Source organism: Ursus americanus, chromosome 1 (genome assembly GCF_024610735.1).
Source record: "Ursus americanus isolate L20-20 chromosome 1, mUrsAme1.1.p, whole genome shotgun sequence".
Classification (NCBI taxonomy): Eukaryota; Metazoa; Chordata; class Mammalia; order Carnivora; family Ursidae; genus Ursus; species Ursus americanus.
This window is the reverse complement of record NC_142127.1, coordinates 69,845,426-69,872,249: the sequence shown is the minus strand read 5'-3', so window position 1 is coordinate 69,872,249 and position 26,824 is coordinate 69,845,426. Positions and strand designations below refer to the sequence as shown.

The following is a 26,824-nucleotide window of genomic DNA, read 5'->3' as shown; positions in this document are numbered from 1 at the left end:
GTTGAGTCCTTATATTTAACTATATTCGAAAAACTGCTTTATGGACTCCACAATAATGTGGGAGAAACATAGACTAGCATCCCTATTAACACCTTCATATAATTTATTTTGACCTGAGAAACCTAAAGAGGGCTCTGAACAGTGGGGCTGTCAAGCCATTATTCCCTCAAGGATTGCTGGGGCTATAGTGGAAAAAGGAATTCAATTAGATTTCAAAACAAAACACAACTTCATCGTTATGACCGTAGTTTGTTCTTTACTCTTATATTCAGAGATCTACTTGCCCTACATCATTCTTTTGAGATTCGTTAGGTTGGTTAGGTTTTTTTTTTTTTTTTAAGATTTTATTTATTTATTTGACAGAGATAGAGACAGCCAGTGAGAGAGGGAACACAAGCAGGGGGAGTGGGAGAGGAAGAAGCAGGCTCATAGCAGAGGAGCCTGATGTGGGGCTCGATCCCATAACGCCGGGATCACGCCCTGAGCCGAAGGCAGACACTTAACGACTGCGCCACCCAGGCGCCCCTAGGTTGGTTAGGTTTAACAGTGCTTAATATTTTAGGAACTTGGCCAATGACTTTCTAAAACTAAAGTGGGTATATTGTAGTTGTAAAGGAATGCAACTAGGTTTTACACAGCACAATGTATGTAATAGCCCCTTTAAAATAGTCACCTAAAATGGGGAGGTGATCTGAGTTCCAGAATCACTGATAAAATCCTTTCAGATTTTTTTGAGATTGGCCTTTATTGATATGGTGACATGATTATCAATGGTGGTGGTTCCCTTTGAAAGTATGTATAATTTTGTTGTCGTTAACGTAAACAGTCAAAAGTCATCCCCAGGTAAGTAAGGTGAAGAGGTTAAGAATACATGGGTAACTCATGTTCCTTGACAAGTGAAAGTAATTATTTTTTCTCATTTAATTGGCTCCGAAAATAGTTCTGAGAGCACTAAAAAAAGTTTTGAGCAAAATGCCTAGGAATAAACTTAGCCAAGAAGTGAAAGACCTATACTGTGAGAACTATAAAACGCTAATAAAGAAACTGAAAACAACACAAATGGAAAGACATTTCATGCTCATGCATCAGAAGAATTAATAGTTAAAATGTCCATACTACCCATAGCCATCTATAGATTTTATGCAATCCCTATCAAAATACCAAAATTGTATGGAACCATAAAACACCCTGAATAGCCAAAGCAATCTATCTTGAGGGAGAAAAAAAAACCAAAAACAAAGCTGAATACATCACATTTTCAAATTGTAAGATATCCTACAAAGCCACCTAATCAAAATAGTATGGTACTGACACAAACACACACAGATCAATGCAGAAATAATCTCACACTTCTATGACTAATCTACAACGAAGGAGGCAAGAATATACAATGGGGATAAGAGAGTCTCTTTAGCACATGGTGCTGGGAAAACTGGACAGCTACATGCAAAAGAATGAAACTGGACTATTTTCTTACACCATACACAAAAATAAATTCAAACTGGATTAAAGATCAAAATATGGAACCTGAAACCATAAAATGCCTAGAAGAAAACACAGGCAGTAAGCTCCTCGGCACTGGCTTTGGCAACATTTTTCTAGATATGTCACCTGAGGCAAGGGAAACAAAAATAAGCTATTGGGACTACATCAAAATAAAAAGCTTTTGTATGGTGAAGGAAAGGACCAAAAGAAAAAGGCAACCTACTGAAAGGGGGATGGTATTTTCAAATGATTCTATCCAGTCAGGGGCTAATATCCAAAATATATAAAGAACATAAAACTCAAGAGCAAGGGGCGCCTGGGTGGCACAGCGGTTAAGCGTCTGCCTTCGGCTCAGGGCGTGATCCCGGCGTTATGGGATCGAGCCCCACATCGGGCTCCTCCGCTATGAGCCTGCTTCTTCCTCTCCCACTCCCCCTGCTTGTGTTCCCTCTCTCGCTGGCTGTCTCTCTCTCTCTGTCAAATAAATAAATAAAATCTTTAAAAAAAAAAAAAAAAACTCAAGAGCAAAAAAACAAAGATGGGAAGAGGACCTGAATAGACAAAGACCGCCTACAGATGGTAAACAGAAACATGAAATGATGCTCTTCATTACTAATCATCAGGGAAATGCAAATGAAAACCACAATGAGTTATAACCTGACATCTCTCAGAACTGCTAGAATCAAAAAGACAAGCGGAGGAAAAGGAACCCTTGCGCACTGCTGGTGGAAATGCAAAGTGGGGCAGCCACTGTGGGAAACAGTATGAGATTCCTCAAAAAATCAGAAATACCATATGATCCAGTAATTCAATTACTGGGTTATCTACTCAAAGATAAACAAAAACACAACAGTCAAGATACGGAAGCATACCAAAAGTCTATCAACAGATGAGTGGCTAAAGATGTGGCTATATATAATTATGTAGATGTATATCTATATATACATAATATTATATTGAGTATCATTCAGCCATAAAAAAGAATGAGATCTTACCGTTTACAACAATACGGATGGACCTAGAGGGTATAGTGGTAAGTGAAGTCAGAGAAAGACAAATACCATATGATTTCACTCATGTGGAATCTTAACAAATGAACAAAGAAACGGAGACAAACAAAAAAAAACCCCAGACTCTTAAATACAAACAGCAAATTGGTGATTGCTAGAGGGGAAGTGGGAGGTCGAGAGTAGGGTGATGAAACAGATAAAGGGGATTAAGATGTACAAACTTTCATTATATAATATAAATGGGGAATATAGGAAGTAAGATTGTAATGTTATTTGGTGACATATGGGGGGTATACTTACTTAAGCACTGAGTGAGGTACAGATTGTTGAATCATTATGCTGTACACCTGAAACTAATAACAGTTAATTATACTTCAATTTTAAAAAGTGCTAAAACGATTACAAATGAAATGTTTTGAACAATGGCAGTACTGCTAACAAAACTAAAATCTCTTTGGGCCACAGAAATTTGCAGACATAGAATCGAATAATATTCTATTGGTGTTATATTTACATTTGAACCTCTTGACTGACTTAAAAAAACTTTTATGCACTTTCTTCCAGATGTGGCTAAAGCCCTGTAAGAGGGCAGATATCCCAGAACGACCAAGTTATGTTGCTCCGTTGTATAAGACAAGTGAGCGAAGAGGAACATTATCCACCACTGGTCATTCTACCAATTTTGTCATTGCCATGACTCTTCCCTCTGATCAACCCATGGAGCACTGGATTGGAAGAGGTGTAGCATTATTATGTCAACTTAATTCATGATTCGAAGACACCATTTCCCTGTTCCTATTTCTTGTTAGATGGTTGAGAAGAAAATATAAACAAACAATTTGGTTTAAATCAATTTCACTTAAAGCTGTACTTAATTATAAATTTATGTACAAATGCAGCCTGTATTTTTAAAGTGACTCCTACTTCAGTGTTTGTTAGGAAATGTTCTGAAATAAAGACTAAAGAAAACACATTGGTGTATTTGCTCTTTTTGAATAACTTTATTTTGGGAGAGTTCCATAAGCATTAGGAACATACATAAAATGACACACCACTGTTGACAATGAAAAAAACAGCATTTGATCATTTCCAGCTTTATAAATTTTTAAAAAATGATTCAGTTACAACAACAACAAAAAAGTTTAGATATTTTAGCAAGTATCACCTTGCAGGACCATAATCATATTTAAGCCACTGACTTACTGTTAATGGAAAAAATTCACACTGCATCTAGTTACTATAGTATTTCTACGCATAATCACAGCTGATTGAATGCAATGTGATATACACCAAAATTCATATGGATGTCACACAGTGACAGCATTGTACAAGTAACATGAATGACCTCCAACAAACACACGTTAAATTAGACTGGTCAAGCTAAATGGAATGTTGGAGCCAAACAGAAATGTAGTGGAATTCAGATTGTCTAGTAAGACTTGAAACTATACACTAGAATGATGTGGAAACTAAATACTGGTGGAACCCTAACAAAATACTAGCAGCAACTGTTACAGCCCTCTTAATAGGTTAAAAAAAATCTAGCAAATGAAGATAATACCATTTTTTTAAGAGAATATAAAACTTTATATACTTCAGCAGAACTTGTTTGCTTTAAACCAGACCTTTAAGACTGGAAATATATTCCAACTGTTGCTTTTCATAAAAGTTTTAAAATTAAGCAGATTTAATGCTGGAATGCAGGATCCTCCTTGGGTATAAAAATGCAAAAAGGAACTAGAAATATATCTTGGTTCAGAAAGCAAGATATTTTTAATCACTTGAAGTTGGCAGTACTAAATAAAATATCAGCACCTTATAGCTAGGTTGCTTGAAGGGCCAAGCAATGAGATGAGGACTGTGCTAATTCAGTGCCCAATGCTGAAAATATTCTATGTAAAAAAACTCCTACTTATTACAGGAGGCCATGGAAAAAGCCAAAAATAATTTTTCAAATTCAGGCATAAATTAAGGAAAGAACACCTAAGCTTCCTCACTTACAGCATAAAGAAGAAACACTGGCAAGACTCTTACTACCTGGATACATGTGCTGCTCTCAAAGTTTCACTTTATTTTAAAGTTCATGAAGAGGAAAGGAGCTGAGGAGAGAAGGAGGGCTAAATGCAAAGACTTTAAATGGAATGGAAGGAGTTTGGCTCTTAAATATTTGAACAGTAAGATTTTTAAAGCAGCTGCATTGGTAGCCAAGCAGATTACAACAAAGCTGCCTGCACAGAGTTCAAATACAGTTTACTGGGCATAAGTGAAGACCATGTGGCACAAGACGTAAACAGAAAGCTACATGCAATATGACTAGTACTACAAATTATTAGGTCAAAATTCGGGATAAACATGGCTTGCACTTCTCACAAATCACTCAATTATGCTATAACAGGGCACCTCTGAGAGAAACTAGTCCCTATCAGGCCACATTAGCGTACTTGGCACAGAAAGATCAAGTGATTTCAGCTGCATTATTTAAGTGTATCTTCCAAGTCATTTGGTACCATGATAGCCATGGTATCCATGGAGATTACCCTTATAGCCATTTTAATTGACATGTAGAGATTATGGACACGGTAAACTTGGGTTTTCTGCCTTACCTTCCTGCCAGTCACAGCATGTGCTCTAGGTTCCAAAACCAAACTGGTAAAGCAATGCGTACGTTTAGAACTTAAATTTCCCAAATAACTGGTTAGTACTGTTAAAACAGGAAAGCTGAATATTTCGACCATGTTTGGGTTCTTCTTTTTTCTGGTATTTCCTAGAGGGTTACACTTTTAACAAAAAAAACATTTTACCACATGCTCCAACTCCCTACCCCCACCAAAAATCCCAAAACAAAAACAAAGTTGAAGTTTGAAAGAAAAAAAACACCCAAACACCAAGTATAATATTAATACAAAGAACCATTATGAATCTTTCATTAAACTGAAGTTCACACAAACATACAGTCACAAAGTTCAGTAGTTTAGGCTGCAAGTTTAAACACTATGCCAATATATACAAAAATAGTAACTCTAGATTCAAGAATAAGGGCTCTTCCCAATGCTAAATTCATACTCTAACGCAGCCTGAGCTCTCCTCTAGTTCCTACCGCCTACTTTATGCAGTTTCAAATTGTATCAAGTTGATCCCCATTACCTTATGTATATATGTAACTGAATTAAAGGACACTACAATCCATTTTTAGCACAAAGAAAAGTCTGCCCGAAGTCCATTTAAAATATTTTTGAAGTTTAAGTGATTTTTTGGTTCAATTTCTATTTCTGCATAGCCACAGAAGTTTCTACTACCGAAGAGACTACTTTAGTGTTTTATATGATTATTTTTTTAAAAGTCTTAAACCTATATCAACATTGGTTCATGGAGTCCCATTTTCTCCTTTCTTTATCACAAGCTTTATATTTTTCTAAGACCCCTTCACTCAGGGAAAAGCAGTACTGAGCACCAGTCTTTTGTGGTTAGGCTCAAATCTATGGAACTTGTAAGTAGTGCAAGCCACTGACTTTTCTTTGAGCAATGTGCATACAGTACTAGGAACAGATGCAAAGCTGCATGGTAACATTCTCGTAATCCACAATGATTACTGGGAATGGTTAAAACTGGAGGTCAAACACAATTTTGTCTTCATAGAGGGCAATCACCAGCATAATGGCAAATCCAAACAGCAATCCTAAATTCTGAAGAATGAATTGCCCCACTGGACAAAAGCCATGTTCTTCATTGTCACCATCACCATGTAACATCTCTGGAAGCTGGAAAACAAAAAAACAAAAAACAAAACAAAACAAAACAAAAAACCAGATACTTACAAGCAGTTTTGTATAATACTCTGCTTAATTTTTTTTACATTCTTCTACTTTAATATATAAAGCATAACTACAAATAAAATTATTCTATTAAACATAATGCTAACCGTAACACATATTTCATCCAACCGTTGACAAAGTTTATGCTCTAGCTATGGAATAGGTACTAAATCTGTTCCCTCATAACCCTGAACAAATGCAAATATATGCATTAGCCGTTTTCTAAAGTTACCGTCCACTGACCTTGTCATTTGCTTTATGCTAAAGTATAAGACAATTTATTATTGCCAACAAAACTCCCCAGGAAAGACCACCACATTTACTGAATCTTAAAATCACTGAGAACATAAGATTCTTTGGGGAGGATACCTAATTCAAGACTTTTCATTTCTTACCCTTTCCATTTAAAATTCTCATATCCAACAGCGTATGAGAGCAAGGACGGACATTTACAGATGATTACTAACTGGTTATCTCTATGCCCTTAAAGCTGTTATTTTCCTTGCAATACTAGAGAAAATAGTCTGTCAAAGCTCTCCAGTGGGACTACCACCAAGCTGTGCCACTGCCTTCACAGGGTCCTCTATTTCTCCTAATCATGATACAACTTCAAAAACCTGAATGTTTCCAATACCTTTAAAGGCACAGTTCATTGAAGTTTATAGTACGATTTCTAAAGCACAAGCATATACTATTCCATTTAAGAATAATGCATAGTTCAAAGTATAAAACTTAAGTAAATGAGATTTGTTAAAGAAATGCATGTGCATTATTATAAGCTTAAAGTCTTTCCACCCACATCTAATCAAAATTGTGAAAGAAATGCTACTTCCACATTTCATTTTCCTGTTTTCTGTGTATCGTTTTTCAAGTTTGCAATGATTTCATCAGAAAGACGACACTGATACGCTACTCTCTTAGACACTAAGCTTTACTCCAAACAATATCTTGGTGCTTTTTGGTTCAGAGGGGGGAAATGTAGTATTAAGAACATAATGCCTGCCTAGGAAGAAACACTATTGTTCGTTATTATAATGAGTACAATTAATCCAACTCCCATATTCTGACATTGCTACAGTATACTTAACAATCTCCTGAGGGCTCTACTGAAGAACTACTTCATGCTGGTCATCTGTTTTGTTCCAAAGTCTATGGCAGTAGTAATACAACAGCTAATGGAGGTTACTGTTCTTTTCGAGCAGTGTTACGTAATTTTGACAGAAACCACTACAGACAGCAGAGCTGATTAACTGTGACAGAGACTACATGGGCTACAAAGCCTAATACTTACCATCTGTCTCTTTAAGAAAGTTTGCCAACCTCTGGGTTAACGGATTATAACTAAACCTGGAAACTTCCTGTGGTTCTAGTAAGAGGACTATTTCATCTTTTCTCCTTTCCTCAAGTTTTCATTATGACAAAAACTTTGAAATCTGGCTTTCCGTAACACTGAAGCATAAATAACATACAGGATGTTTCAGAGAAATATGCGTACATACCAGCCAGAAGAGGCACTATGCCTTCCCCCATTCAATTCTATCCTGAATGCCCATACCCGTATTTGTTGATTATAACCACAGCGAAGAGCCAGCCGTACCCACTGGTGTGGCCACACCTGTTACAACGTAACAGTGCTTCCAAACTGGCTGGTAAATAGCTGCTATGCAAAGCCCTTAAAATCAGGTGGATACTTCCACCTGGATGTCCTGAAGATATCTCAAACTAAAACTTCTATCATATGAATGACTGTAAATGAATAAACACCTCCACTCTAGAGTCAAAGTGGTCTTTCTAAAACAAAAATATGATCATGTCATTGTTGCTTAAACCCTGTAATGGCTCCTCAAAATTTGTAAGATAAATTCTCATTTTTAATAGCACTGTATTTTGTGTGACTGCTGTGATCTGGCCAACATCCACCCGATGGCTATGGATGTAATTCTTGAATCATTTTTTTTTCCCTTTTAACATGAGAAAAAAAAATTCAGTGTCATTAAAATCCTAAAATATATGTGGGTAGTTTTTCTTCTTAGACATTTAGGGTGTTTCCAGTGTAATTATAACATTATAAATGCTACTGTAAAAACACTTTAATACAGTTTTACTTTTGTTTGCTTGCTTGTTTTCTCTGCAGTAGTCATGTTAGGTTATTTTCTCAGAATATAGTTCCAGGAGTAGACTCACTGGTTAAGGGAATGATGCTATTCACTACTCTGCTTTTTCATATGCCCTTTCCTCTTGCTTCTAATAAACTCTTCTATTTCAAGACTCAGCTCAGATTTCCCATTCCAGAAAAACTTCCTTAATTTTCCCATTTTTTAGCCAGCCTCTCTCCATAGTTCCACAAACATGGTGCACTACTCTATCATAACCCATTATCAAAAGAATTCTAATTAATGGCTACTTTTCTTCTTCATTACACTATTAATCCTTACTGTAAAGATTACTTGTTCTCTTTACATCTTTAGCTTCCTAGTATAAGAATTAACTCACTTATTTTTCATTCAACTTATTGGGAACTACTTCTCTAGTAGTAAATGAAATACTACCAAAAAAGCTTGCCCTCCAAGAACTGACATCCATGTGGGACACACAATGAGCTCATTAAGTAAAATGTTTAGTGTGTTATTAATAGATTAAGATGCAAGTGCAAAGGAGAAAAAAAATGAAGTAGGGATAGAAGATGTAAAACGTTGGGGTAGAGGTTGAAATTTTACAGGGGAAGCCTCATAAAGAGTGAGGGAGATAGCCAGGAGAACGTCTGCAGGCAAAATATTCCACATGGAGCAACCAGCAAGCGGCAGGCCCGTGAGGCAGTGTGTGCCTCCTGGGAGCAAGGGGGAGAAGATGAGGTAAAGAGAGAAATTAGGGAGGGCTAAAGAGAGGGAAAGGAAATTCACAAGGAGCCACTGAAGAGTTTGAAGCACACAAGAGACATGACTGTTGACTCAGAATGTCATGGACAGGGCAACAACAGAAGCGGGGAGAAAAGTTAAACAGCAGATGGTGGCAACAGAGGTGGTTAGGAGGTGGAGCCCTCCCAGGACTTACGATGAACCAGAGGTCAGGGGGACAGAGAGAGCTGAGTCAAAGAATAATAATCAGGGTTTTTATCTGAGCAACTAGAAGACTGGAATCATCATTTTTAAGACAGAGAATTGTACAGGAGTTGCTGGTCCAACGAGTTAAGGCTGGCAATCTCAAGAGCTATGCTCTAAACATACTCAGCAATTCCTTTCAGACATACAGGGAAGCAGGTGGAAAAGGTCTGGGCTAAAGATTAAATGTAGAAATTATCAGCCGTTAAATATTTGAAGTCGTGAGACTAAATAAGATCACCTAGAGGGGTTTCACTGACATTCACAGGGAAGAGAGAAGGAGAACCAGAAAACAAACTGAGAAAGGCAGGCCAGAAAGGTGGTAAGCCACGAAACGGTGGCATAGAAGCCAACTGACAAGCATTTCAAAGAGAAGAGACAGAGCAAGTGGCAAATGCTGCTGTCAGGACAAGTGAAACGAAAACAGACAGGGTAAATGACCACGGACTCAGCAACGTCCAGCTGCTAGTAGATGTGGCCAAAGCAATCTGGCACAGCAGTCAGGGAGAGCACCTGATGAGGCCAGACTTGAAGAAGAGAATTAGAAAATAAGAAAGGGTAATTTGCTATACAAGGAAAGAAAACAGTGACTGAGGACTAAAATGGAAACTGGAGTTAAAGGCCCTCTGTCTTACCTTTGTAAGTGAGAAGTACCGGAGCTTTATATGCTCAAAGAAATGATCCAGCAGAGAGGGGAAAAATGCATGACACGAGAGAAAGGGGAGAATTTCAGGGAGTTAGTGAAAGGGGACAAGTTCCAGGAAGCGGCTTTAAGGAGCTGGCCTCGGTGAGGAACACAGATTTCTTCACTGTAATAGGAAAGAGGGTAAGCGGACAGATACAGGGAGATGGTTAGAAACGGTGATGGAACGCAGGGGAGGTTGTCTGGATGGCTTCGGTATTCTCCATGAAATAGGAAGTAAGGTCATCAGTTGAGCACGGGGACAGGAAATGAGGTGTTAAAGTCTAAGAAAAAACAAGGAAATGGCGAACACTAGGTATAGTATGTATAAGCAGTTTTTCATTTTCGTTGATGTTTTTTAACTATGACAAATAGGCAATAATTCTGTGATTAAAAATTTAGGTTATATAATTTTGAAATAAGACTATCTAACAAATCCTACCAGGAAGAAAAGTAAACATAATATCTAAGTTAAAAACAAAAAGTAATCAAATTGCTAGTTCTGCAAATACACTGCCTAACATATTTAAGATACTAAGATTAAAATAAAACAATTTGCTAGTGTTTAGATTTGTTAACTTTAAAGTTAGAAATAAGGAAAAGTACATAAATCCCTAGAAATATACACCATTTTCTGCAGAAGACTGGCTTACCTACGAGGTATAGTTTTCTTGTTCGCCACCAAACAAGCTCAACGACAAAACACGTATACCCTAATATTACAAAATCTTCATAGTATGATAATTATCTCTAAATACTGGACTACTTTGAATAGTAATACCCTTTGGTCAAAAATTCTCAGCATCTCAACTGATTTCCAAAGAAATCCTCCCACTTAATTGTCTTTCTCTAATAGACTCCTTAGGGTATGTTTTTAAATGGGGTACGTATTTTTTTAAAATAGTCTTTCAAACTACATCCGAAGACTCCTTCCATTTTTGGAAGGTGCATTCTATTTACAGGTTAGTATTAACAACAAAAATGTAAAGGATCTTACCATATCCACCAAGGCTACGTAAAGGAACATGCCTGCGGTGACCGCAAAGATCCAAAGTGTGATGTTGTTGGCATACTGACCGACAGCTGTGCCTATGAGCATGCCTATGTAAGCCATCATGGCGGAGAGGAGGTTGTACACGATTGCCTGCTTCACAGTCATGCCCGCTTTAAGAAGAACTGCAAAATCACCTGCAGTAAAGACACAACATGAGAGTTTTATAACCACAGGGTTTTACGCACAAATTTAGGTGGAAAAAATAGAGAACAAAATTAAGAATGGATATAAAAAGATATGCCTTTAATAACTAGTATTTTGTTATAAAAATTCATTCTGTTTATTAAACCTAATACATGCAAAATGTGAATGAATCTCACAGGCACGATGCTGAACGACAGTCTGAAATGTTATATGTGATTCCATTTATATGGCATCTCAAAAAGAGAAAACTAGAGTGATGAAGGGCAGGCCAAGGTTGCCCAAAGCAGGGCTTTGGAAAGGGGTGTGACTACAAAGGGACTCCATGAAGGGAATTGTTGGGATCATGGAATTGTTCTGTATTCTACAGGCAGTAGTGGTTGTTACAGAAATCTATATACATGTAAAAATTCAAAGCACTGTACATCAAAAAGGTCAATTTTCTGCAGAATGTGAAACGTAAAATTTTTTTTTTTTAATTCAGAAACATAATAGAAAGAAAGAACTTGGTCACTGCCTTTTGTGAGAAACAATTAAAGCTCTCTGCTCTGATCTCTGCCCTATTTCCAAAGGGAAACGGCCTAAGAAAAAACAGAGATAACAGACTCTTCAAATATACTACACACTGTTAACATTTATGTTTTATTTTTTCCAAAAAAGAAAATTAAATCTTAATTCTAAAAATCCTAAAAATATAAAATTAAAGACTTTCTCACTCATGTGTCTATAGTTGGACCACTAGAAAAGAAGGGTTAAGGGGCGCTTGGGTGGCTCAGTCGGTTAAGCGTTCGCCTTCGGCTTAGGTCATAATCCCAGAGTCCTGGGACCGAGCCCCACACTGGGCTCCCGGAGTCCACTCCCTCTGCCCTTCCTCCCACTCGTTCTCTCAATCTCTCTCTCTCTCTAATAAATAAAAATCTTAAAAACATTTTAAAAAGGGGTTAAATATTGCTCAGAAACTTTACTAGAAAAACAAATACTGCTAGAAGTAATAGTCTTAAAGCTAAAGGGTCAAAATCAGTATTTCAACTAATTATAACAAACTTTTTTTAGTTACTAAATGTACAAACATCCAATCAATCACTGAACACTTAAGCAGTGAAAGGTATTATGTAGAATATAGGGGCATGTCTTTCCCTTAAGAAGCCATCTTAGGGGCACCTGCTGGCTCAGCTGGACGAGCACATGACTCTTGATCTCAGGGTCCTAAGTTTGAGCCCCAGCTGGGTGTAGAGATTACAGACACATACATACATACATACACAAACTTTAAAGAAAAAAAAGGGATCTTAATCTTACATGACTAATAGTACATGATCTTTTTTAACTCTTATGGTTACAAGGTTCTAATTTATAACAGATAGGAAGATGTTAACAGAAAAATTAGTGCTAGATTATCTACCAATGGCTTCTAGAATGCCATTCTCCAGTTTCCATCTAATACTACTCTCCTTTCATCTTTTCCTAAAAGTCTTTTGTCTTTTGGAGTATTTTCCAAATATTTCTTCACAGTCCTTACACCTTGTCTTTTCATTCTTTTAATAAAGGTCTCTTGCACAGAGTTTATAATTTTTAAGAAGTCCATTTTATTACTTTTTTCCTTAATGGATCATGCTTTTGGTGCTGTAAGAATAGCTTGCCTAATCCAGTAACATGAAGATTTTCTCGTATGTTTCCTTCTAAAAGTCTTATACAGGTAACCCCCACTTTTCCAAAGTTCACATTACGACCACTTCACTTTTATTGAAGACCTACATTAGTACCTGTTTTCCCTAACCAAAAACAAAACAAAACAAAACAAAACAAAAACTGAAGAGGATTTTCGCTTTTATGAAAAAAGGCAAAACGTGAGACTAGCCCTTGTTTTGCAGTGAGCCACTGCAGAGGCCAGCAGTGAGCCACTGCAGAGGCCAGCAGTGAGCCACTGCAGAGGCCACTGCAGAGGCCATTGAGAGGCCTCCTGAGCAGCAGGAGTGGCACCACCCAGCTCCTCCCCCAGGAAACAGAAGCAGCATCTCAGCATCAAGCCTCCACAGCTCTGAACTACATGAGCACCTGTGCTTTATCTCTAGTTTGTGCACCCATCACCAAGATGGTGAGGCTATTTTCTGAGTCCAGGAATGCTCCAGAACTTCTTCATATAAATTAATAGTAAGTGCTTCTTAGCTTTAAGCCATTTCAGCTTACAAAAGGTTTCACTAGGAACACTACTTTTGGATAGCAGGGGAAATGTGTATTTTAAATTTTTTATTAATGGGGTGCCTGGGTGGCTCACTGGTTAAAGTGACCGACTCTTGATTTAGGCTGGGGTCATGAGATCAGGTATGCTGAGCGTGGAGCCTACCTGGAATTCTCTTTCTCCCTCTGCCCCTCTCCTCACCCTTGCACATGTACACACTTCAATTTTTTTTTAATTTAAATAATGATCTATTTTTAATTTGTGCCTACTGTGAGAGTTTTTTTTGTTTTGGGGGGCTTTTTTTTGCCACTAGATATCCAATTACTGCAGCAACATTTGTTGGAAAAACTATCATTTCGACATGAAATTTCCTGTTCGCACCTTGCTGCAAATAAGGTGCCATATATATGAGAACTCTACTTTGTTCCACTGATTTAGGTGTCTATTTTTTCACCAATATAAACTGTTTCAATTACTGTGGCTTTATAGCAAGTCTTAAAGTCAATTTTGCTGTCCTTTTTCAAAATTCTTCTGGCTATCCAAGTTCTTTTCCCTTTCCATATAAAATTTTGAAAAAGCTCATTTGAAAAAGCCTGCTGGTATTCTGATTGGGAATGCACGTAAACCACAAGGAAAATTAGCATCTTAAAGATATTGAGTCTTCTGGTCCATAAACCTGGTACACACTCTTCACACTCAAGTCTTTGATTTCTTTTGTGCTGATTTGTAGTTTTCAGCATACAGATTCTATGTATATTTTGTTAAGATTTTAACCAAAGCATTTCATGTTTTTTATAAAAAGTACTTTTAAAAAATTTCAATTTCCAATTGTTCATTGCTAATGTATAGCAGTATAAATGATCTGTTTAGAGCAATCTTGTATCAAGATGAATTATTTCATTTAAAATCTATCCTTGTCCTAGTCTTAGATTACAAATTCTCAAAGGTATCTGCATATTTTTCTCCCTTTTTCTCCACCCTTCTCAGTAAGAACCTGTATAAACATTTGAAAAAGAGATCAAAGGAATACAGTTGGGATTTACACCAAACAAGCAAATCTATTCATCTTTTGATAAATCAATATCCTTTCCTTTCTGCTGACAAAGGATATCATTAGCACAATGAATGAGGTGTACCTGCCAAAGCTGTTAATGTGATCCAATGCTATAATTATGTTAACATCTGCTAACATCAACTATTGAGATTTTAAAAACAAATATGTATTTTAAAATTCTTTATTTTTGCCTTAAATAATGCATGTATACACATGTATAAATCTACATAGTGAATGCTCAATTTTCCCTGGACAATTTAACACATTCTGAAAATCTTACTTTGAAATTCTATTTACCCCTTAAATATACATGAGAGGAAAGGAAAAAATGGATAGCACCATAGCCTTTCTGAGCTGAGTATGAATAACATGGATACATTTATTTATCAAAATGTTACTTCCTTTAAATTAGAACACAAAACTTAATGTCATGAAGAGAGTTTGGATTATCTGCCTTCTAGATTATCCCCAATCTCATTTCCCCTTTATATGTTTTTATCCAAGTTTTCTTACAAATTATTATTCAAATGCTTATACAGTTCCTTACTGAAAGAGTGGGGAAAAAAGTAGAGAGAATACAACAGAGTAATACTGTAACTTACTTAAAGTTAGCTACACAAAAGTTTAGCAAAAACAGAAGAAAGAGTAGTAATAATTCAGGCAATTTCATCCATTACCATACGCCAGAACAAATATGCAATGAGAGACCAAGGTTTTCTATTTTCTCAGATGGTTTCAATTTCTGCACACCTCTCAGAGTGAACTTCCCTGAGTTCTATATCGTTCTAAGGTTTAAAACTACAGTGTTTCCTATGGCATTCCGAAACACAAACAAAACCCGCACCTGGCACACGATTTAGATAAACTGCAATCTGTTCAGAAGAGGGAACGATAAAACTTGGAATTACTAAGGGTCAGTTAATTGCATTAAAATGTAATTTAAACACGTTTTCCCCCTTAGGGTATGACTTCAGTTTAAAAATCTCAGAACAGCTTTAAGAATTCATAATAAAAAATTTAAATAGGGCTGAAGAGGTTTTAGATCAAATAAATTATCCTGGATAATTTTTTTGCCAATATCTTAGCCTGTTAACCAGGGAGATGTCTCCCCTATCCACTGCCATGCTTCTATCTCAGCTTCAAGGGGAATCATCACTTCCTTGCTTGGGAGTTTGAGAAAGATGTTTCTATACTTCTCTCTCCAGATTCCCTTCCTCTCCAAGTGAGTAAGAGTGGATAATCACAGTAGGACATCATCTGGGCCTATTTTACCAAAGTGCCCATTACTGTGCCTTAAAGGCAAAAAAATAGGCTGTACAACTTTTTTTTTAACACGCTTTCTTTGGTTATGGTCAGTAGACCATTTCCTACCTTGATGGATACAAGGTCCAAAGCATTTTCTATCACCTCCAGAGTTGTGCTCTTTCTTCCCTAGAAGCCTAGACAGCTAGAATATGAGGTTTATGTGAATTTAGCACTAAGTATTGGGGGGAAATGCACATTTTCTTAAGGTCTCACTCCTTTCGTGCTGCCAAGTTCAATATACTTCAAAAGTTTTACTTTTATTTACTTTTTTTAGAGAGCGCAAGCACGCACATGAGCTGGGGGAGGGGCAGAGGGAGAGAGAATCTCAAGCAGGTGCTGCGCTCGATGTGGAGCTCAATCTCAAGACCCTGTGAGGATGACCTGAGCCGAAATCAAGAGTTCGATACTTAACTGACTGAGCCACCCAGGTGCCCCTCAATATACTTTAAATTGTTATTTCCTCTCATAGCAATAGTAATATCTCAACTTCCAGTAGGTGGGGTAAAACAGGTAGAGATTTGTGGTCTAATGTCTCACTGAGGAGCCCTGACCGAAGCAGAGTTCTATAATTGGGCTTTTACAAAAGCTCTGCATTGGGGATCAAGGCCTTACTAGCTATGATCTGTCCTGCGTTTGTTTTACATGTGGCTATCATTCCTTGTGTGTCACTCTTTCAACAAGAAACTAGAGAGAGAGAAAGGAGTAAGTGGTAGGAAGGCAACCATCCCTAATCTCCAGACTCCCTGCTGTCGATAATCACGAGGTGGCATGACATACTCCATTTAGGGAGCAGGAAGTGGGTCGAAAGGGAAGTTGGAGGTTTTCCCAGTATACTGTGGATATGTATATAGGGCTATCCAAGTCTATTTCTAAGCAAGTTCAAAAGGAAAATGGAAGGTTAAAATTATTAGGCAATATGTTACTCACATATAAAAACTGACAGTCCTGATTTGTATTGCTATGGAATTGCAAGGAAGTATTTGGCAGATTACTCTTACTAACATAGGAAAGCAGTTAAGAGAAGGGCATAAGATACAGTATCTGCACACGAAGAACCTACATTTTAAGAAATAGGACATCTAAAATGGGTATCTACTAAGTACCAAAAGAAAGAACTACAGAAAGTAAGTGATAAAGCTTAGAGGAAAGAGTAATCCAATGCATGGGATCAGAGGGCAGTCCTGACATTAGAGAGAAAAAAAGATTTTTTTTTTTTGAAGATTTTATTTATTTGACAGAGGGAGACAGCGAGAGAGGGAACACAGCAAGGAGAGTGTGAGAGGGAGAAGCAGGCTTCCCGTGGAGCAGGGAGCCCGATGAGGGGCTCGATCTCAGGACCCTGGGATCATGACCTGAGCTGAAGGCAGATGCTTAACGACTGAGCCACCCAGGCGCCCCGGAAAAAAAGACTCTTAACATGATTAACTAGGGACACAAGTAGCAGGACAAGCCAAACAGGCGAATGGTATAAGCAAAGAAACAGGCTCAGGCACCCACAGTATGTTTGGTGAATTGTGCCTGGGTGAAGTGAAAAACATGCAACAGCAAGTCCAGTGAGTAAGGCTAAAAAGGTGGGCAGAAGTGAAAGTCACCTCAAGTAGGACTAATGAATCTCAGCTTCTAACTCCATACATAAGGGGAAGCAACCGAAAGATTCTGATTACATGAGCAAGTCACATTTGAGAAGACGTATCTAGGATAAGGCGTGAGATGGACTGGAACAGAATGAAACCAGATATAAATACTACGGTAACTGTCCAAGCAAAAGGAAATAAAGGCAATGATGGTTTAGTCAGGATAAAGGATGATGGGGCACGAACCAAGGTACAAGACCACATGTCCAAGGCTGGCAAAGGAGCAAACTCTGAGTATGGGGTCAAGGCTTAAAAGAAGCAGCACCAAGTAAGCACTAATAGATAGTTCTGCTCTTTGCGAGCAGCTAATAATTTTCTAAGCAAATTATATATATAAACTCAATTCAAAGTAAGCAAATAAGGTTACTACTACCAACAAAAACAATTAAACAAATGACAGATGTTTCATAGTCAGATAAAAATTTAAGAAAAACATTAATCTAGCAAGAGCCCATGAAGAAATTCTTTGTGTACTCAAAAGATGGAGTTCTTTTCTTTCTTTCAAATTAATATCTCCACATCCCTTGCATATTTTCTATGTGATGAATGCATGTTCACATCTAATGTTTTTCAATTTATAGAAAAAAAACCCCAAAATACATGAAGAGAAACTAAAAAAACAAAAAATCATTGGTAGATCAGTAAGTGCCAACTAGAACAACAAAAAACTATCACTTTTTGACAAAACTTAATGAACTTAAAAGTTAAATCTTGGCAGGGATATGGAAACACAGGACTCTCAGGTATTGCTGATTAGAAATTATACTAGTAAGGCCATTGTGGATAGTAATGTGGCACTTCTTAGGCTTTTTATCCTGGGACCCCTCAATTCTGTTCCTGGGTAGATGCCCAAAAGATGTTCTCAGAAGAGCCTATACCAAGTCTACAGATGTTCAATGCATCGTTGTCTGTGATGACAGGAAATTAAAGGCATCCAGTACTAGGTGCTAAATATGTAAAATGTAGTAAACGCACAACTCTGAGTACCAGGAAAAAGCAACGTATTAAATTAACTCATGATCACCTGGATGGAGTTTAAAAGCATAATGATGAATAACACAAGGAACAGAATGGGATATAATGTAATACTGTCTATATAAATTAAAAATGCATACATATAAAACAATGTTCATTTTTAGGCACATATAACACAAATTATGTAATAAGAGAATGATGACATTTATACTTGCCATCAGCCATTTTTATGTTTAACCTCTCCAAAATTTAGATGCATTTATAATTGAAGAAGTCTTAGATTTGACGAAATCTGGTGAAATTCTTAACGTTATATATTACCTAACTCATGTGGCAGCTCATGACAGAAGACAGCTATAGAAGTACTGATTCCTCCCGTCAATCCAGCACTGAAAGCTGCTCCTGAGGTGGGGGGTAGAGAGAAAATCAAGTGATGTTAACTTCTGCTTTTTCCATTTTCATTAATAATGATAGGTACAGCCTCTTTTGTGTACCTAAATTAATTTCATAATATATGAGTGACTCACACTTATCTTACACTATACATTTTGAATATATGGTGAAGTACAACAGGTGTATGACAACCAGAGAAAGAGCTACTCAATGAAGAAAATATTCCATGAGAAATTAAATCCTCCATTATGGACAGCCTTCTAACTCACTAAAAGCCTGGAAGTAGTAATGGTTTCCAGCATTTCAGTCTGAGTGGAAGTCTGATGATAAATTTTAAGTCCTATAAGCCTACAATTTTATTTGCTCTCCCTTAAAAATATTTAAAGATATCTAAATGGCTACTATCCTTATCTGAACTTTCTGGGTTTAGAGCATAAATGCTACAAAGTATTATTTGTCTGATGGTCTTGAGGACTGAGTGTCAGAGGTATAAATGCATTTGATTCTCCTAGTAAAACTCTGTTCTTTAACATTGACAGCTACTGCAGATTCAAAAATATGGCCTCTCCTTTCTGAAAGAAATCAAAGCCTACTTCTGAGTCAAGTCTGGAAAAGAAAATCATGTATTAATCACATTTTATAGTCTCCTAAACTGGTAATATACGTTTACATTAGCAAGGCTCTAATATAATATTTGAATTTGGTACAATGGATTTTTAACATGTAAATTTTTCTTCACCTTTTCAAAGAAAAAAAAAATTAAACCTCAGATTGAAATTACACAGAGTCCTGTAAATATATCTGAAAATAAAATTCTAAGGTAGCTTTTTTCACATGGTGACTATGCCTTGAAATGTTATTAAAGTAGTGTATTGTAGACATTTGTTTATACGTTCAAAGGAAAACCTAGAAAAATTATAGCTTTACGCCCCAAATAAACTTATCAAAAACTGTTACTAACACAGCCTCTGGAAAAAGAAAAAAAATCAAATAACCAGAGTAATATATAACAGTGTATTTGTTAAGCTCCAAAAGTTCATCTTATGTATTATAATTCATAATATTAGTACTGAAACTGGACAAAGGAAAACGGTCTTGAAGAACAACAAATTATAACCCAGGTTTCAAGCCCACTTACCAATTGCCAAGCCATCACTGAAGTTGTGGATGCCATCCCCCATGATTACCATCCAAGCTATATTAGCGATGCCTGTTTCTTTCAGATCAGATCCAGAATGACAGGGCCCATGAGAGTGATGAGAATGTTTGTGGTGCCACTGATGGTTATGTTTCCTCAGCACAGTTTTACTCTCGTCGTGGTGGTTGTGGGCAGCAGCATGGAGATCATGCTCATGAACGGTATGTAATCCATCACTGTGAGAATGGTCCATGATTTTCTCCTCTTCCACACAAAGGTAATTTTTAGGAGGGGATTCCTGTTGACCTTCTAAATCTGTCAGTTCAGTTTCATTAAGTCGATCTTCAGAAACGACCGAGTCATCAGTTCCTGTATGTGTAACAGCAAAGGATATGACTTTATCAACAAGTAAATGAACACTTCTTTGCTACATTTAAACCCAGACAGAATAGCGGTGTAATAAACATTTCTTAAGTGAATGTCTTTTTAAAAAGTCCCAAGTAAATGTATAAAAGCAAATAAAACAAAGACACGTGTTCACACAACAAACTGGGGTTTTGAGCACCCAAAAGAGGAAGCAGATGAAGTAAATAAGAGCACTGAGATCAACAGCAGGCGAAGTGAGAGGAGCTGGCAAGCATGAAGACTCTGCAACCTAAGCAGCACATCATGAACAGCTGGTGAAAATCAAAGGGGAGAAAGTTACTACGGTATTTACAGAACACCACAATGAGCCCGTAATTTTTCAGGGAGAGAAGGAACCTTAAATTTACCCACTCTAACCTCCTCTTATCACTCAAGAAAACAAAGACAAACTTTAAATAACTGGCACCCTCCAGTGCTCCACCTATCTGAAAATGCTACTCAGACCAATACTAGAAGCAAGTTCGGAAACCCATAGAAGTGGTAACAACATCTCATAAGTACTTTTTTAATTGAGGTTGGTCCCTCACCTAGTTTTCAATAGCTATTTATTATGTGACAAAGGGTCTACTACATCTCAAATTATATTCTGGAGCAGAGTAAAGAGTCTCGTCTACCCCTTTTCTGCAGAAAATCATTGGTATACTTGGGAAACACAAGCTCAAAAAAAAAGGTAAAATTAGATTTAAAAAATTTTTTATGTTTCCCTGAAAATTGTAAGCCAACTCATCAGACCTATCAGGCAACAGAAAAGATGAATGGACGAGCAAGAGATTTTTTGTATGGAGACCACTCTCCCTCTTCTATATGAAACCAATCATATATGGAGGGCACAGAGATTTTTGCATCACCAAGATCTAAAAATAACGCGAGTACACTGCTCACAAAGCCTTTTTGTTTCATTCTTTTTTTTCCCCTGTAAAGTAAAATGCAATACATTCCTTGCCCTGCAATATAATTAACTAGTCCCACATTCCAGTGTCAATAAGGCTGAAATTAAAACACTAACAAAAGCACAAGATACACTCACACTTAAGAAAATACAAGTTAGAAACTAATATTAGGAAAGCCACAAAAGCAAGATAGTTCAAACAGGCACAGTTTAGAAGCAGTATTTCAATTTTTATATTTTAAAAGTTTCTCTTTAGTCAGAACTGTTGTCTACCGGCAAGAGGCTTGAGCTGAAGCCAGTCAGCATCTGGTGTATTATTTAACTTATGATCTGAAAGCTTCCTTCCAATAGTTGATTCTTCTGTGCTCTGCTTCATAAACCATTTCTGTTTTCCCTGAAAAGAATCTGGTATTAGTATCACATCTGCAGCCACAATTAACAACAATATTCACTTGTTAACATCTATGGGGATAACTGGTAGTAACATTTTATTTATAAATTATTGAGGAAAAAAATGAGAAAGAGTTTTTAGAAATTGTAATCAATGGGTCTAACTAGATAAAATATCCAACTAAATTTATATGTTGTATTTTTTTCCCCCAAATACTCAACTAAAAAGTGCAATTCATCTACTTTGAAGTACAGAATAGGGTATGCAGTAGTACTATATTACATGCAACCAAGTGAAATGTGAAATATATTTCATATCTGCCTTATTTAATAGTGTATGGGAATAGGAAGTTCCAAAAAACTAAAGTTTATTCCTCTGAATTTCATTGTGTTGAATGCAATCTTACATTTCTCTACATGTGATATAATGGCCAGAGTCACACTTGCATTAAAGTCCCAAAATTTGTAGTTTATTTCTGTGAGACTTGGGCATAAGAATACTCATCTGTAAAATAAAAATGACAGATTCTTGGCATTAAATGAGGTGATGTATAAAAATGACCTATCAGTAACTGACTCTTCACAGCTTTGCAATAGGGTAACTTTTCTTTCTCATCTAATCTATCTTCAATTATTAATAAATCCTAATTATTATATTTCATTGTTTATGAATCTTCCTATCTTTTAATAGACTGCTTTCTTCACTTAACTGTAACCATGTAACTACCAATGACAACTCTTCCAACTTATATTTTTATTTCCAATCTATGTAAATTTAAGAGAGCAAATAAGCTCTGTCCTTTTGATCACCAGAATGCAAGAAAGTGATGATGGCCTAGTTCTGGGACCAGTCTGCAAGAAGCCTGGCACCTTTTACTTTTGCTCAGGGAAGCTAGCTACTATGCTATGAAGAAACTCAGTATAGACCTTAAAAAGAGAGGCCATGTGGAGGAGCACCATGAGACAGAGACCACTTGTGGGCCTTCTACCCCTGCATTGTCCAGGCCAAACCAGGCCACCTGAGTGAGAATGTCATAGAGTGAGTGACTCTAGCTGACACCAAGTGGAGCAAAAGAACTGCCCCGCTGAATCCTGCCTGATTTCCTCACAGAATTAAGAGACATAATAAATTATCGTTATAAGCCATTAAGTTGTGGGTGATTCTGCTTCACAGAAGTAACAGAAATTGGGGAAACACAAATGCTCAAAAGAAAGTAATATGGAGACAACCTGAAGAGAAGAAACAGAAGTCATGAGTTAAAGAAGAAAAAAAAGTGGTGGAAAGGAGAAAAATCCAACATTAGTACAAAAGTGTTAAGAAGAAAATGCAAACACCAGCTGGGATTCTGTTTAACTGCTTGGGTTCTGATTGTCCACTTTTCTAAAAACTTGCCAAATCATTACCCTCAAAGCCTCAACTTACTGAAACCAGTCAGCATCTGATGTATTACTTAATTTATGCTCTGAAAGCTTCCTTCCAATAACTGATTCTTCTATACAGATGGTCAAATGTCTGTTCTATCCAACATCACTAATTCCCTTTCTTCAAAAAAAAATGCCAAATAGTTTTTCATCTTTGGTTATTCATTGTGCTATTTATCATAAAACAGATACAATGATTTACCTGCCCAGATTCCTTTCTTTGATATACTTGAGGAATTCCTTACTATTAGATTTAGGTGCTCTGCTTTCAGTTATTTACTTCCCACAATTTCAAATTTACAAAAGAACTGCCATGTTCTGGGGACTCTATTCTCCTATGCCAGTTTACAAAAATAAACCTATTTAATTTCGCCACTAAATTTAAATTCAAAATGAGATCAAAATTAAATTATAAAAAACAGAAAACTTTATTTTGATCTCTTGAAAGACATTTTATACTTATCTTTAAGTTATGCAGACCCTAATATTCTGTACATATTATATATTAATATTTGCTGCTCCAATGCTAGCAGGTACATACAAATGAAGAAAATTAGGGCTATACAATAATTCCAAAACTTCTCTATATCCTTTGGCAATGGACCCCCAAATTCTTGTATTTCTTACATGTCATGAATGATCAACTCTTATTCTCTCATTGAAAAAATTCTCTTAATCAGCTTCTCTTCCCCTTTCCTTATGACATGACTCTAGTCCAAGCTCCCATCACCCCTCTTCTGACTCATTTCCCTCTACCACTCTCACCTTGGCATCCTCCCACATTATTCTTTTTCACCCATTCAACCTTTAACACACCCTTCAAAAACCAAATACTGTTAGATTTCTTTCACTTTTGATCCTTCCCAGTTCCTTTTACCATTCCTCAGATAATAATTTATTGGCACATCTTGATCATCTTTTCTTTGGAGGCAATTAAATATGATGATGTCCAGACTAAAACATGGCAATTAAAATTAAATATACTATTTAGAATATGATACGAAAATACAGATAAAAAGTAGAGTTTATTTCCCACAGATTTACATAGCAACTGGAAATCATGACGAATGAGTCATAGTTTCACAGCTAGTTTGTGCCTGGGCAGGAATTAGAATCACTCCCCCTGAATCTCAGTTTAGAGCTCTGTTCTAAACCCTTTTTATCTCAAAGAAAAACACACATACATACACAAGTAAAATATACACATAAAAATGACATAAAGGTTGTACTGTAAGAGTGGACCATATATATATATATTATGATCATAACTATCCTTTGTTCTTGAGGGAAAAGATTTTTTTTTTTTTTGAATATTTGTAGTGAACCAGCAAAATGAAGATAATCAGCACTAGTATCACAAACATGTTAGTGAGATGTACTCAGGACAGAGCTTTAGAGACAGACGTGAACCATAGTGAAAAGGGAAGGGTGTAAATCAGGTCAGTAGTAGTAGCCCTGAAATATCTTAGGGGAAAAATTATTTTAGATATTTATCTTATTCTCACAAATGTGCCATGAAACACAGCTCATGACAAGCAGGGTATTTAATCAATAGTCTAAACATCATTTCCCAAGAGGTTCATCACCATTTCTTTCATTGTATTTCCTTCCTACAAAGCCCTCCAGATTTAAATCCTTCTCACCTCTAGTGCTTCTACCATTAGCATTTCTGATAAAGAAAGACAGGACATTTTCTTGAAAGACAGGACAATAAAAGCCACTTATCCTTGAAAAATATGACCTAAGTGGACCAATGAGACTTGTTTCTATTTATACATTTTTAGTTTTTTGAAATAAGCAGAAATTGGCCAATAGCTTTTTCTAGCCTATTTAGGTCAACTAGAAAAAAAATCTAACAAAGTAACTAAAACTAAGACTACCATATCTTGATTATAAATGACAAACGTAATGACAAAAAAAATGGCAAAGACCAAGTCAATGTTTCCTTTAATACACACCAATATCACAATTAAGCATGTGGTCAGAAAATGATTTTTTGGTTAAGTTTTATATCTCAGAAAATGGAACAAGCCATTAAAAAATACTTACTCTTTGCTGTTTGTAGTGCTTAAACATTCTAATGCAGTGTTCAATGATAAATAACACGTAAATGCCTCCTAGAGCAACAAGTCCTTTCAATACAGCATCATATTCTTCCAAAAACTTCTTAGATTCATGTCCGTGAGAATGTCCGTGCCCGTGAGCATGTTGATGACTATGATCATGTCCACCCTGAGACTATTAAGAACAAAAACTTCTGAACAAGTAATTAAAAATACTTTTTAAAATTTTGCAATTATAATCTCCTAGAGGACACAGAAAAAAATACCTTTCAATTTTTAAAGTGCTTCTCTAAATATTATCTCACTTAAATATAAGCAAGCCTTCTACTTAATTCTGATGTCCTCAGTGGCTTAGAAAGTATTACATTTCATGGTAACTCTGAGACAAGGACCACGAACTCAAATGCCTACAGGGGTTTAAGATACATACTACCGTGAGAGAAACAAGCAGCAGCAAGATATTAGGGAGCAAGGGGTCCTTTGTAAACTGAAGTAAACAAGACCCAGACGCCTAACATTTAGTAAAAATAAATGAATTCACCAGCAGGTCATAACCTGTGACTCCCTATAATCTAATTTTTTCTTAAATTGATTATAATTTTATGTTTTTCTCTTATAAGTTACTTTAAAGAAGTGATGAGATGCTACCTGTGCTTATACTGTGGGACAATAGTGAAAATATATACTTACACATGTGTTTAATTTTCTACATTTTAAAGCTTTAGCAAAAATAAATGTATAGAAAAAAGTTATTTTTTAATTGTGAAATGAGTAAGTTTCACAATAGTGAACCTTAAAAGTTAGAGAATTAGTCTAAAGTAGGGGCGCCTGGGTGGCACAGCGGTTAAGCGTCTGCCTTCAGCTCAGGGCGTGATCCCGGCGTTATGGGATCGAGCCCCACATCAGGCTCCTCCACTATGAGCCTGCTTCTTCCTCTCCCACTCCCCCTGCTTGTGTTCCCTCTCTCTCGCGCTGGCTGTCTTTGTCAAATAAATAAAAATCTTAAAAAAAAAAAATTAGTCTAAAAGTATTTTCCTTCCTTATAACATTTGTATTCCTTCTCCATTTGCTAGGGGCCACCCGAAGGTTTCTAAACTTCTCAAAGGCAGCAAGGCCATTCAAAAAGGTTACAGCTTTAAGTAATTAATACTTCTTAAGAAAAAAAAAAAAGTTAAATAGCATTTAAAGACTATTCTCACTTCAACTGTTCTTTTTAGGCCCAGTTTTGAAACTGTTGCTGTTCTTGATGACTGGTAAAAAGGGTAAGCAAGGGTTGGGAATAAAGGGGAAAATAAGTAAACAACAATAATTAACTTATCAAAAAAACTGATAATCACAATTTTAAGATTAATTAATCAAATTTTTAAGGCAGTTCCATATATTATTCCAGATACCAAATCTGGAATCCTCAACCAGAAGTGAAGAAGGGAAGGATTATACAAAACACACAAATACAGTTTAGGGGGTGCCTAGCTGGCACAGCTGGTAGAGATTCCAACTCTTGATCTCTGGGCTGTAAGTTCCAGCCCCATGCTGGGTACATAGATTGCTTAAAAAAAAAAAAAAAAAAAAAAAAAAAGAAATACAATTCTGTCTCCCAATTTTTCCAAAAGAAGGTAGTAAGAATATAAAATAAAGTCCAAACCTGTAATTTTACATTTGGAAAACAAAAAG

General features: G+C 36.5%; 2 protein-coding genes across 4 annotated transcripts in view; one reads left to right on the top strand and one right to left on the bottom strand.

Moving 5' to 3' along the window:
• DNAH7 (dynein axonemal heavy chain 7) overlaps positions 1 to 3,413 on the top strand; it is a 252,588-nt gene extending 249,175 nt beyond the window's left edge. The window contains exon 65 of the mRNA XM_087854980.1: positions 3,060 to 3,413. Coding sequence (XP_087711106.1) covers positions 3,060 to 3,266 — 207 coding nt within the window. The 3' untranslated portion in view covers positions 3,267 to 3,413. The remainder of the gene's footprint in view (positions 1 to 3,059) is intronic.
• A 59-nt stretch (positions 3,414 to 3,472) lies between these two features.
• SLC39A10 (solute carrier family 39 member 10) overlaps positions 3,473 to 26,824 on the bottom strand; it is a 135,475-nt gene continuing 112,123 nt past the window's right edge. For all 3 annotated transcript variants that reach the window (XM_045806371.2, XM_045806370.2, XM_087862222.1), the window contains 6 exons: positions 25,137 to 25,325; positions 21,549 to 21,669; positions 19,961 to 20,329; positions 18,751 to 18,831; positions 11,085 to 11,275; positions 3,473 to 6,253 (listed from right to left, as the gene is read on the bottom strand). In XM_045806371.2, the coding sequence (XP_045662327.2) occupies positions 6,095 to 6,253; positions 11,085 to 11,275; positions 18,751 to 18,831; positions 19,961 to 20,329; positions 21,549 to 21,669; positions 25,137 to 25,325 (1,110 nt within the window). In that variant the 3' untranslated portion in view covers positions 3,473 to 6,094. The remainder of the gene's footprint in view (positions 6,254 to 11,084; positions 11,276 to 18,750; positions 18,832 to 19,960; positions 20,330 to 21,548; positions 21,670 to 25,136; positions 25,326 to 26,824) is intronic.